This window comes from Bombyx mandarina, chromosome 22, assembly GCF_030267445.1.
Source record: "Bombyx mandarina strain Sakado chromosome 22, ASM3026744v2".
In the NCBI taxonomy this organism is placed as follows: Eukaryota; Metazoa; Arthropoda; class Insecta; order Lepidoptera; family Bombycidae; genus Bombyx; species Bombyx mandarina.
In genome coordinates this window covers 13,990,260-14,004,631 of record NC_143228.1, presented here as the reverse complement: position 1 = coordinate 14,004,631, position 14,372 = coordinate 13,990,260, and the positions used below count along the sequence as shown (strand labels likewise).

At 36.9% G+C, this 14,372-nt stretch overlaps 1 protein-coding gene across 4 annotated transcripts in view; it reads left to right on the top strand.

Annotated features, from left to right (window-relative positions):
* Grip (Glutamate receptor interacting protein) overlaps positions 1-14,372 on the top strand; it is a 313,660-nt gene that overhangs the window by 106,760 nt on the left and 192,528 nt on the right. For all 4 annotated transcript variants that reach the window (XM_089737187.1, XM_089737185.1, XM_089737186.1 and 1 more), the window contains exon 3: positions 7,110-7,229. In XM_089737187.1, the coding sequence (XP_089593313.1) occupies positions 7,110-7,229 (120 nt within the window). The remainder of the gene's footprint in view (positions 1-7,109; positions 7,230-14,372) is intronic.

Here is a 14,372-nt window from a genome sequence, read left to right as displayed (position 1 = left end):
GTCTACCCTCTTTCTACTCCATTTCTGGGTATTACCAATGGAACTCGATGACACGCTCTGACGATATATGCATATACGAACTATATACACACAGCTTACTACACTTACTTACTACAACAACTACTACTACTTACTACACAACTACACACTTAAGATATCAACAGTTATTTTTTAATGTTTGGCATTTGACATCTGAATGCATTTTTTTTATATCTTTTTTTAAGGAGATTATTCACTTAGTGAATGTCACTACATTGTGCAACAAAAGAGAGTAACAAAATAATTATATAAAAAAAGTAAAGGAAACTGTTATCGTCTCTGAAGGCCCCACCAACACTATTTTAAAAGTGACTTAGCCATTTCGGATTCCGGAAAGGCTAATACGTAATTTACACCTCCGACTTGTCGAAAATCTGTAAATTTTGCACAGAGTTGTTGTCTCAAATCATCATTCAGCGCACACTCCATCATAACGTGAAAAGCATCTTCTACTACATCACAAACTGAAGACTTGGGATCAGGAGCCTTCATCATTAAATGAGATTTATTGAGTGGGATGCGCCCGGAACGAAGTCTGAAAACAGTCACTAGGGTAGTTCTATTAAGGTTACATGAATGCATATTAAATGTAATTGTCGTAAAAAATTAAATTACTCTCTCACTAAAACAAATTAAATATTTCGAAGACAAAAAGAGGAACGTGCAATTTCAATTTGTTTTCAAGAAATAATTCTTCGAATGCTAATTAATGTAAAAAGTAGGAGGAACAGTGTATTCTTGAATGCCATTACGGTAAAGAACGAACTGGCGCGCCGTACGACGGGCAGCCATGCTCTTTTTGGTATGTGGTGCCTTTATAAGCGATACTATAAGCGGAGCGGGTATATAGTAGAATTATTAGGGTTTCCATTCCTTGTTCTGTTGATGCGGATTAAAGGTTATCTTGAATTCTGATCTCAGTAACTGCTTTGAGACGATTTAGACAGTATATTTAAGAAGTGTAACATTCTTCGAGTAATTTTTCAACATAATTCTATCAAATATCTGAGCGTGAATAAAACGTTAGAGATACATCTTTTTTAAAATTTAGTAACAAAAGTCACAGTAAATTTTATTAAATTGCCGCGTTTCGGCGAGATTGAACCAAGATAATTTTTTAAATGGTGTATACGTTTCGAGAAAATATGAGACACTTAAATTTATTCAAATATTATAATAATATAGCATATAATTCAAATATTATGTCGAGGGGGTTTAGCATAGTTATATTGTTATATTTAATTAACTAGACTAATAATACAAATATTGATTGTAAATTTACAACCTTACCTTATCTATACTCATTCTTCAATTTCACGATTTTTTTAGTCTACCAATAGAAAGGAAACTACTGATTTATAAAATAATTGTATTGTATCGAATCTTCTCATTTCTATTAAATTTAACACGATTTAGGTAGTGGCAGTCAAAATCATAAAGCCCGCTTACACTGTGACCATAAAAACTAAGCAGATTTAACGAGAGCTTGCAATTTACTTGTGTTTATACTTCTTATTTCGTTCTCTTGATGAATGATTCGTCGTGGAATGTCTGCTAATTTCTGACTTCGGGGCCGAGCTTTCCCGACATTGTGGCCTTTTTTTGAAAGCTTTGATAAACGATCGGCACTTTCTGTTGATATTATTGGTCTGTTATTTCCAACGTTTTGGAGCACAAAAGATGTATTGATAGCAATTTCTTGTTTTGTAATAAAAAAAATTTGTAGGTGTTTGAGGTTATGTTTTGCGAGGCCAGATACCTACTATGGCAGGCAAACAATACTATCTATTAACACTTGATGCGGCAGTAATGTTTGTATTTGTTTTGTTTTTGTTTTTAAATATTGTACATAACGCAGAAAGCCATAGATTTAATTACAAAAAAAAGAACCTAAGCAATAAGTAAGCGAAATACTAATCTAGTAATGAATGTAATAATATATTTTTGTTTATTTTTACGTAATTTTTGCCTGTTTAAAAAATTACAAACCTTTTTTTTTTTTTTTATTGCCTTTGTAGGCAGACGAGCATACGGCCCACCTGATGGTAAACCTTCATAATCCAAAGTTTTATAAGGCGGGCCACTGGCTTCGGTTAGGAAAAACTATAAAAACGCGTGCTCACTATGTGGATACCACCATCCTACCTATTTCTGCTATGAAGCAGTAGTACGTTTCGGATTCAAGGGAGAAAGAGTCGTGGTACTATAGAATTGAGACTTAAATTGATGTCTCAAGATAGTTAGTGGCATTTACATTATTGTTATTTATGTTATCCGGTAACTTTACACCAGGCGGGCAGAGAGATCGCTCACTTGTCTAAAAATTAATAATAAATCAGATTTACGTCCATGATTATACAATACGTTTTTTTATATTTTTTTTATTGCTTACGTGGGTGGACGAGCTCACAGCCCACCTGGGGTTAAGTGGTTACTGGAGCCCATAGACATATATAACATAAATGCGCCACCCACCTTGAGATATAAGTTCTAAGGTCTCGAGTATAGTTACAACGGCTGCCCCCACCCTTCAAACCGAAACGCATTACTGCTTCACGGCAGAAATAGGCAGGGTGGTGGTACCTACCTGTGTGGACTTACAAGAGGTCCTACCACAGTAATTACGCAAATTATAATTTTGCGGGTTTGATTTTTATTACACGATGTTATTCCTTCACCGTGGAAGTCAATCGTGAACATTTGTTGAGTACGTATTTCATTAGAAAAATTGGTACCCGCCTGAGATTCGAACACCGATGCATAGCTCAACACGAATGCACCGGACGTCTTATCCTTTAGGCCACGACGACTTCAAAAAACGTAAGTTAAAGACACCGAGTACAAAAGAATGGGTGTCGATAACCGCCTTTTAGACGCGTCGTTCTCGTAGGTGACTAAGTTTATTATATTATACGGCTTTAACTGCGTGATGATCATGCTGAGAATTATTTGAGATACAAGGTAGGTCCTACTCCTTTGAGGAGTGTCTAAATAATCGGCGCTTTAGAGCAGCGCGCCGCGAACTGCCTTACCTAGAGACGACTGACCCCCGTAAGGATTATACGATATTCTTCTATATATACAACCAAATTTGAAATTCCCATTAGCGCGATTTGGGTTTATTGTAAATTTCTCGTTTTCGCATACCTTTCTTTAATGGTATTTCAGTCTAAAATTTTGTATAACGTTTACCTGTAGCTAAATCTAATATCAATGTCAATATCACGTTGAGTTTTCAGTAATGTATATGGAAATGTTGAAATTTTGTCTGGTTCACGTGTTGTTTACGCTTAGAAACCTAAGTAAGTTTTTGTAATTAATTTTTCATCCCACCCACATTTCGTTTTCTGTTCCAATTCCGATAATTACAAAACCATACTTATTTTATATAGTACAGTTATTATACTTATTGTATGTAGTACATTTTATCAGACATATTTTCTCGGTGGACACCTACGTAATCTGATGTGTTTGACATCTATTTATATTACGATTGTGTTTTAGGTTTCGCGAAATTAAAGAACAAATAAACAGTAATAACAATATTACAACTACATCGTTTTAAGGTTGAATATAGCGTATTTTTATGGTCATTATGGTTTACGTTTTCACCTAGCCGTTTTACAATCCTGAGAGCACAAATAAAACTGCCAAAACAAATGACAGCGGCTGACAAAAATAAAAATTATTTCACACTTTTGCAAATCGGCGACAATAAAACATTGTGCATTCTATTATGAAATGAAACTTTAAGCCTTACTAATGACTTCGAAACCGCTAATGCTTACGAACAAGCACGAATCTTAACAGCGTTCTGAGAACTTAGCGGGAAGTATCATTTAAAATGTCACAGGCCAAGTATTGGTACTTTAAAGACTTTAAAGACACACTCAGGTCATGAAGGAAATTATGGATTTATTTTCATCATGACTTGCTAACTACTACCGCTTCCACTTAGTAATTTTTCAAGTATTTTCGCTTACTTCGGCTAAAGTCGTTAGTATTCTAAGGATTCTAGTAGGGACGTTTAGATGAAAAAATCCGCATCAATGATTATTTCCAGGATTAGTCTTCATAAACCCCTTTTTCGGTTCCTAGATCAACATTTTGGACGAGATACCCTTCAGGAGCTGTCTTTCCTCATTCCGCCATTCTCCCATTCTTTCTAGAAGATGGTAAACTTGTAAAATCAAACATAGCTTCGCTCGATTTGTTGCTATGCATCATTAGAAAGGTCGAATCAGAATTGTGTGCTAAAAGTACGGATCTGCTCTTCTCATGGAGGGCATACTTTGCAGTCATGATGATGACACTCATCGTGCCCTTTCTTCCGATCATGTGACCGTGACCACGATGAACAATACAAGTCATCATGGCCGTAAATATTATGTACATTTGTCATCCGAAACAAGACGAATCTTAAGTTACTTAGAGCAAGGTCCTTGAAAATATGGACAAACAATCTGATGGTCGTAGACAAGCCGAGGATCCAGCCAGTCACCCCTTAAATTTCTTGCTTTCTGATTTAGTCTACAGTGTATACGTTTTTATATGAGCAACGTTTTCTTTCTTCGTCCTTGACCTCCGCCGGGAGCTATAAGGAAATTAAGTAAAATTAACTGCCTGGGGAAAATAAATTATTTCTGTTGCATTGAAAGTTACGTAACGAATTTATGATTCATTCATAATAGCAGTCAGGTTGGAAATTCAATATTTGGAAATACTGTATTTCCAACCGGATTAATTTAGATGCCATTTTTTTTTCCTATTCAGCACCTGAAGTTAAGAGACCTATTTTCAAAATAATGGATGTCATGAACGTAGGTATTTGTGTTGATTTCGGATGAAACAACTAACTAAGCTTAAATTCAAGATCATACGTCGAAATAGTTGCTAGTAGATAGATACTAGTTATGGTAGTATTCTGTTACATTTGATGCTGTATTCTGGCTGTGTGGTGTCAGTCAAGAATAGCTATCTCTTTCAGTGCATGTTGCAAAAGGTGACTGATAGGTGTTGTTTGCCCGCACATGTAGTTAATACCGTTTTACCACGAAGCATTCATGCCTTCCGACTTACAGGATAGGAAAGCAGCTTTAACAAGATTCGGTTTTTATTTTTAATGCGTTGGTTGGTGGACGAGCTCACAGCCCACCTGGTGCTAAGTGGTTACCGGAACTCATAAACATCTGCTACGTAAATGCCACCACCCACCTTGAGATATGAGTTCTAAGGTCTCAGTATAGTTACAACGGCTCAAACCGAAACGCATTACTGCTTCACGGCAGAAATAGGCAGGGTGGTGGTACCTACCCGTGCGGACTCACAAGAGGTCCTACCACCAGTAAAATGTATGTATGTATGTACATACAAAAGCACCGATATGGTCTTGTCTCGTCTGCAAACCAATTTGAAGTAGTCGGGACTCTAATTGAACTCCTATTGTGTTACATTATTGAATCACTAATGGCATTAGGGTTTAAGCGCGAAACACACGTAGTCACAAATAAAAGTGACCTCATACCGTCAAAGGTCACGGGATTTCGATTCGAGCAACAACAGCACTTTGAAACGTTCGACGTCAGCGTTCCCGATTTAATTTGCCACTTCGTGAACTCGCGTAACTCAACTTTATCGAAACGCGAGGCGCGGATCGGCGCAGCACTACGTCCCGGTATTATTTAAAGGAGCGGTTAGCAGTTCGACAACTGCAGTTACTGTAAAAGTTCGACGGTAACGAGCTTCCCGGTGATTTGTTCGTCTATAAGCCTGTTAATGCTTTATTTTTATTTTTCAGCTATTGCATAGCTTTTATCGCGGGCCTTGAGCGCGGCGACCGAATCATGAAATTCCGTAACGAAAAAAACCTTACACTCTGCTTACCATGTAGCTCGCGTTCAACACATTCACACGTTGCGCTTGTGTAGTGTTTGTGAATAAGCGCGTGGCGTGACGTCACACTGCATGCGCATCATGAAAAGTCTGCCCATCTCTCTCTCGCGGTCTAGCTTATGAGTGTGAAGGGGACTGTTATGGTTTTGTTTTTATTAATGTTTAATATACCGTGGTTTTGTTTTATTATTGTTTTAATATTAAATTATCATTGTCTAATTATAATTGCATAAGTTAATAAAAAATGCTATGCAATAGCTTTACCGCGGCAGTTCGCGAGTGCCACACGTTTTTTAATGATATTTCTTTGGAACGAAGTTCCTTATGGGACGATGCGGAGGGGTACCCTAACCGGGAAAAAACGCCCGTAACGTAATATTTTTATTTTTATTGCTTAGATGGATGGACGAGCTCACAGCCCACCTGGTGTTAAGTGGTTACTGGAGCCCATAGACATCTACAACGTAAATGCGCCACCCACCTTGAGATATAAGTTTGAAGGTCTCAAGTATAGTTAAAACAGCTGCCCAACCTTTCAAACCGAAACGCATTACTCCTTCACGGCAGAAATAGGCAGGGTTGTGGTACCTATCCCCGCGGAGTTACAAGAGGTCCTACCACCAGTAATTACGCAAATTATAATTTTGCGGCTTTGACTTTTATTACACGATGTTATTCCTTCACCGTGGAAGTCAATCGTGAAGATTCGTTGAGTACATATTTCATTAGAAAAATTGGTACCCGCCTGGGATACGAAGACCGTGTATCACTCAACCCGAATGCACCGGACGTCTTATCCTTTAGGCCACGACGACTTCAGACATAAGAACTATTCGGACATTCATTATATTGGGCTTAAAATGTTTCTTTTTTGTTTGGCTATTTTTAAAGGAACCTAAATTGTAATTGATATCATTTTAAACAACATTCAAAACACCCGGAAAATTCGGTATTTCTTCTCGATTACTTAATCCCAATTAACGTCAAAACAACTCTGTATTATTTTCTAAGAAATATTCTAAAATTCCAAACGTATTAGATTAAAATATTTTAACCGTAAAACCTACTTAATTCCGTGTTAGAAGTCTACATCAGAATAAACTTTATTGAGAGAACGTCTTGGCCTCCAGAGATACGGGTAAATTCCTCGATATTGAAGCCCGTTTTCATTGTTGCAGTGTTCAAATCCCAAACATCGTTATCCACGGACTCCGGGCTCTGCACTGAGAGGGGCCTGCGAAGGACCCACATAGAGCTCTTTAAGCCTCCAGGGAAACGAATCGGACTTAAACTGGCAGGTATGTGAAAGTATTCACTTCAAATATCTACACGAGCTTTTCTTTTTATTTCTACGGAAACTGTTTGTGATTAGTAACGGCGCCGAAAAAGGTATTCTTTGTATTGGAGATTTGAATTCCGGAAACGAATCGAAATAAATTTTGCAAGTGAGCTGATATTAATTAACATTAATCGAGTCTACATCCATCTGAATCGTATCTCCTAAGTTCCATTACTCTAGTTCAAGATTAATGGGATTCAGTAAAATCGATTCCCAGAGGCTTTTATATGAAACGGTCTGCACTAGATCATCTCATGTCGATTAACATAGAAATGGCATGATATTATATTGAGGGGTGTGTACTGTGTTGCTTTAAGTGGCTTTGAAGTCGTCGTGGCCTAAAGGATAAGACGTCCGGTGCATTCGTATCTAGCGATGCACCGGTATTTGAGTGACGCTGCAAGTACCAATTTTTCGAATGAAATGCGTATTTCACAAATGTTCACGATTGACTTCCACGGTGAAGGAATAACATCGTGTAATAAAAATCGAACCCGCAATATTTTTAATTTGCGTTGTTACTGGTGTTAGAACATCTTGTGAGTCCGCACGGGACTATTTCTGCCGTGAAGCAGTAATGCGTTTCGGTTTGAAGAGTGGAACAGCCGTTGTAACTAACCTTAGAACTCATATCTCAAGATCGGTGGCATTTACGTTGTAGACGTCTATGGGCTCCGGTAACCACTTAACACCAGGTGGGCCATGAGCTCGTCCACAAACTTAAGCTATAAAAAATAAGTAAAAGTGGACGTCAAAAGCGTGAGATAAGCTTGTCATTGAGACCGGTTCATGAGTCATTTGGATAATTCTGTAGTTCATTTAATACTAGAACCATCACTAGCAAGATCAAAATTTGGCTTCCCTGTATTCATAATGAAATCTTATTTATTCCTTTTCCTAGTAGTGTCACAAATTATACACACAAATTGGTTGCAAGCTAACAATTGATCGTTAAAAATTATTTTGCAACCCCAGTATCGATCTACGAATTGACACAATAATAGGCGTTACAAACACCTAAGTTAAAAAATCGAAGACACCAATTGTTCAAATACAAACCATACACGAAAAATCCCCAAAAATCTAAACTCAAGGATTTTAAATCTTGAATTTCTAGTAAGATAAAACGAACCCTATCAGTTTAGTTAAAATTTCCTTACAGACCATTAAAAAATCGGTTGTCTGTAAAGTCGGTTTACTGACGATAGTTGAACGTGACAACGTTATAAGAAAATACTGATGGAATGGTTTCATTTTTCAATTATCGCAATTATCGTTGCTATAAACAATTGACACCACTTTCACTTTTCACTGAACTTCATACTTGATGAAAACATGTAAATGTATTATTGTATAGCAGCTTGCAGCTGTCCACGCGGATGCATCGCTCACTCAAGTAGGAGAGAGACAGATGTCGAACGCTGCCGAACGCGGAGGCCGATTGTGCCTCTTTGTCGCTCGTTGCGCGCTCTCGCTTGCACTTCAAGCCTTAAGTGGAACGCCTCAGAGCGAGGTAACGCCGCATGAGTCATGTTTTGTCGTGCGTGCAGCCGGCTCCATCGAATTAAAAGACGTTGTCACGTCAAAAATCCAACACCAGTCGCTTATCTTCAATGTTAAATACATATTTTACTAAATACACCAGTAGGTTGTATACTATTTATTGCAACAAAATGAGTTAGTTTAGAGTCGAAAATCGCTTGATCACGATATTTTTCAGCGCTCACGTTACAATTTGAATGCTTATCACGGAAAGCGTGAACGTCGGTCGCGAACCTTCCACATCGTGCGGTTAGATGATCGGTCGTTTAAATACGTGCGAATTTATCGTATGACACTCTCGTTTAATTACGTCAATGGATTTAATTTATCGGCGGTCTCGAGTGTTCCATGAAAAACATTTGTTTATATAACGTGCCGCAGTGATATGAAAATTTCATGGTTCAATGCGACTGGCGTATGTTTTTAAATATTATAAAAAGGCTTGTTTTAAACCTAATGTGCAATTGTTTGAATAGTTAATTAGTGCATACCGTCTTTCTTACAGCAGCTTAACATCTTTTTGATATATTAGCAATAATACAAAAAAAAAATTACTTAGCAAAAAGCCAGAAAAAATAAATAACACTTCCATATTCATTCATGAAAATTCCAATAAATATCCAAACGGATGCCAAAACTGATCAACGGTCGAGAAACGTCCACAAAAATTTATGTAAATTTAAAATTTAATAATCATGAAAAAATATTATATCACTGGCACGCCAAAATTTCTTCCATCTGAGGGATTTTACAAGGCCCCGGGGTTTCTTTCACCCCAGTCGGGGTTAATCCGAGACCAATTTACATATTCATTGGTCGAGCTATAGCACAGATGCGTTGTCTAATCGATAGACGTGTTTCGGAGTCTATTGTGGCCGAGGTTTTAGATTGACTGCGGTGCGCTTAAAATGTAAATCCATTTTGAGAGTTATTTTTGAATGTTCGCTTGATATTTTGTAGAGTTTGGAGTTAGGTCGTATGTGAAAATCGTACTATTTGTTTCTACTCGAGTTCTTAGTGCTTTCTGGTTCCAATAGTGTTAAATAATATGTGGTTGGGTCACAACAAGCTAATCCTCAGGCTAAGTGCTAGTCGACTTACGTATAACTGCCTTTTGTTTTTCTTTTTCAACATGATTTTTTTTTTATCTCTTAACTATTTATTGCCGTTTTAAACATCAGTTAAAATAGAGGAGCATTCAAAACTCTCTGGAACTTCCCTCAAACCACTTCTGAAGAATGAAATGCAAAAGTACCACATGCTAATCCTGAGATTAAGTGCTTGTCGACTTACGTATAACTGCCTTTTAATTTGATTTTTCAACATCATTATTTCTTTTATCTCTAAACTATTTGTTGCTGTTTTAAACATCAGTTAAAATAGAGGGACATTCAAAACTCTGTGGAACTTCCCTCAAACCACTTCTTAAGAATGAAACGCAAAAGTACCGTGGGAGCACCGTAGATGGAAACTCATTTCAGAATTTATTGGTACGAGAAGCAGATATCTGTCGAAACGCACGGTTGATCGTTGTGATTCCGAGAAATATTTGTGGTAATATGGATGAATTCCCCTTTGGTGACGGGTGTTGCGGTGATAGGGTGGAGATAACGAAATCATTTCGAACGGGTTCTGAGAGCGTTTGCCCACACATAAATCGCACCAAATATTTGGTACTGTAGACTGAGTCAACTTTTTGCGACAACCATGTATATTGCTGACCACTTTTTTTTTTGTTGTTTCTTAAATACCAATTAACCAGAGTTCGTGCAAGTCATTCTATGAGTGCTGATAGGACGTGATTCTGCACTAGTAGATGACATATAATAATTTGCTTTCCTTTTCGAATATTTTGTATGTAACATTATATTATGTATAGGACAAGGATACTGTAATGCCTACAAGACTCACTAAAAAAATTGAAGCTCACAATTCAGAATTTTCATAATCGAGTTCAAAACATGTACATATTTCACTTGATTGTATTCTCCACTAAGCTGATTCTAAGAAATACGACACAAGTCAATTACCCAATAGCTATCGTAGATATTCAAGGAACCTTTATACCATTTCAAACGTATTACTCATCCTAAAGCTTCTACATATTCATGTTTTATGCACACATAGCCTTTATACGAAGATTGCTTGAAGCCTGCCTATTCCTTTGTCGTTCAAGACATTCAAATGTCTAATAAGCTTCAGCTTCGTGGAGTGACCTCAATTCGAGAGGAATAGTTTCAAGTGACAGGTTATTGTCGTTGTTTCTCTAGTTTAAACGATGAGTTTAAAGCGTGCACTTCGAGAAGCATTACTTTCGCTTCATAAGATGTATTTTTTCTTTATATAAATAATATTAATTAATTGGAACAACCGTTGACTATACATAACGATTTAGAAGCTGATGGTAACACTTCACCGCGATTTTCGGCGATTAACTGCTCGGTGACTGGTTCACGATTAGTCTTTAGAAACAAGTAGCGACATATCTTGCAAGCTGTAGAACTCTCATAAGAAGTGAATATTTCATAATTTTCATTACATTTTCGAGATATAACAGCTTCTCAAACTATAGTGGGATGGCACTTTAGACCACGGTCTAATATTTTCATTTCCTTAAATTGTCAATAAACTAAAAGAAAAAAGAAACAAGGGTCTAATGATCATTTCGTCGACTGAAATAACTCGTAGCTTTTGAAATATTGTCTACTTAAAATACTTTTTTTTACGTTAATCATAGATTAATCATTGTTTCTAAAAACAATTTAAGAAGAATATTTCAGAATAACTAACGGCTTTACCTTTTTTTTTTCTACCTAAGCTGGTATCCTTGAGAGGCTATTCCAGCGTAACCTTAACTAGTACGTGAGCTCACGGGGCTCAAACCTGACGACGTTGCTAACACGAACCCTAGCAAGAGCCGTGCTTCGCAGAATCTACCACCGGATCGGAAACGCGATCCACTGAGAAGATCCGGCGAGAAACTCAGTGGGCTGTGTCTGAGGGCTATGTTACTCGTCGAGCCCTTCGTCGCAAGCGACGGGTTCGACGAGAACGGTGACCGGTGCTTCAAGTACCTAAAAGCACCGTTAGTGGATCGGGAGGATCCGAGATGACGTGTTTTGGGCGACGTCGACTGCTTTCCATTCTTTCGACTTTAACGTTGCACCAATATTTCGATTGTGCGTGTGCCACGATTCGTTTTAATTCCATCATATTATATATTATTATGATCATTCGATCGACATTTAACAACACATCTGTACATTGCAAAATTCCTTAAATTTTTTTTAATATGTTCAAGAGAATTTCAAACACCCACCCACGATGCGCCAGGCATCCGAGATATTATGCCCTCAAAACAAACAAAACATAACAATAAAATATAAACTAAACAGGAAACCTAGTCATAAACTCGAGACTACACCGACCGTAAGATAATAGTAATTAACTGTCCCGTACACTCGTGCACGTAATCCATGAGCCAGTTCACTATATGTTTTAGTTTATTTATTTCTTTGTTAACAATCAGAATACAGTCCGTCCGCTCTAAGAATGTCCTCGTGATCGAACGAACGATGTAGCTTTGAAGTGGCGGCGAATTTGTGAAATATAGTCCAATTGCCTTAAGAAATACTAATCATTAAAAAAAATTGTAAACTATAGTTTAAAAAAAATATCTTAGAATTTCACGATGAATTTCGCCGAACGCGTTCTATCGGAGGACGGACTATACTGATAAATAAATGGCTCAATTGAAATCTGTCTCCGGTAGGTTTTATCTCTCCCTCTAATTCTAAAGTTAAAAAGACCGAGCATCTTTTTAGGTTTTGATCATTACCGTGTGTGTATACCCTTATGGTATTAGCATATTTTTGTTTTAGTTCAATAGTAATTTAAATATATTTTTAAGTTAAAATACGTTAGATAAATTTTATAGCTAATGAACGCGTGAGATATATTCACGTTTCGTAGAAGTATTTTAATAAAGGTATTAGATTCAGCCACGACCTCAGGCGATACTTTGCATAGTTCGCGAGTTACTGCGAAATTTAAATTAGTACAAATTTAACATAATTTTAATAGCATTTTCGGCAATTCCAGGCAAGAGTTTAATTAATTAAATATCGCTGTTATCTCAAAATTTTCGAAAATAATTGTATTAGCTCTTGTTCCGAGGCTAAATCAAAATGAAAACAATAGAACAAGTTGTCCTGTACACTCGAAAACATAATTTACAAATGTATTCAAAGCGATGTCAGCAAAATTTTAATGAAATTATGGTATTAATTTACCTTTGTCTGTACGGTGTGTAAACTTTTGTTAAAATAAAAGCATTTTTTTTACAAATTAACGGCCCGTCTTGTGTTGAGTTACTTTGAAGCCAAAAGCTCGTTCACTCGTCTTTTTAATAAAATAATTAAAGTATTATTTTGATCATAGCCGCTCATACTATTTCGCTTTTAAGGAGCACAAAATTTAATACTGGATTTAATTTTATACTGGTGGTAGGACCTCTTCTGAGTCCGCACGGGTAGGTACCACCACCCTGCCTATTTCTGCCGTGAAGCAGTGATGCGTTTCGGTTTTACCTTAGAACTTATATCTCAAGGTGGGTTGCCCGTTTACGTCGTAGATGACAATGGGTTCCAGTAACTACTTAACAACAGGTAGACTGAGAGCTCGTTTACCCATCCAAGCAATAAAAAAAAACATTCGTTGGAAATTGAACTCGGATCGTATTACATATTTTTCATTTTATTTTCTGCCTACAATACATTTTTTGCTCTAAATTGTGTGTATGAGGTCTGTTGATCTCCTTCTACAGTCGTGTTCTTCATATTCGAGGATCATAGCCACTTCTATTCGTCTCAACCTCTTCGGCTACTCGCAGAGAAACGTAGACGGTGGAATCAAGTGTGGTGCGGATCTAGTCAGACCCACACATTGGATCGCGGCCACGCGATTCTTTCCGGTTCACCATGCCAGTACTCACAAATTTTTCAAGATTATCTCCGTCTTTCCTGGAAATGTCTCTAAAGTACTATAGGATTCGCTTGAGGCAGATCATAGAAAGCCTTGTTTCGGTTTTGAGTTAGGCGAGTTTGATTAGGTTAGCGAGATATATGGGTTGGTCCAATATACGTCCGTAGATCTAGGCAATCTAAAATACCATACTTTGTAATAAGACTTTTAATATGTATCTTAACTGAAATAGTAAAAAGGGTAAATTCAGAAATACTTTAACAAAATATAATAAACGAAATAATAATATGTTTTATTGAAATAATTAATTAAATTGAAAGCGAGTGCTCAAAGCATAGTATAATGTCATCTTCAAAATAGATAATTGATGTGTTGTTAATTTTATTGAAATGTAATTACGTCATAAATAGCATGACGTCAATATCTATCGAAAAGGATATAATTGAGACCTTGTCTACTAAAATATGATAAACATATAAGAAGCTTTGAGCCAACATTATATTAATACATAATATGTGGACGTAGCTTTATACCTACATACACTGGTAAATACGTAAGTAAATGGAATTTGCCGAAA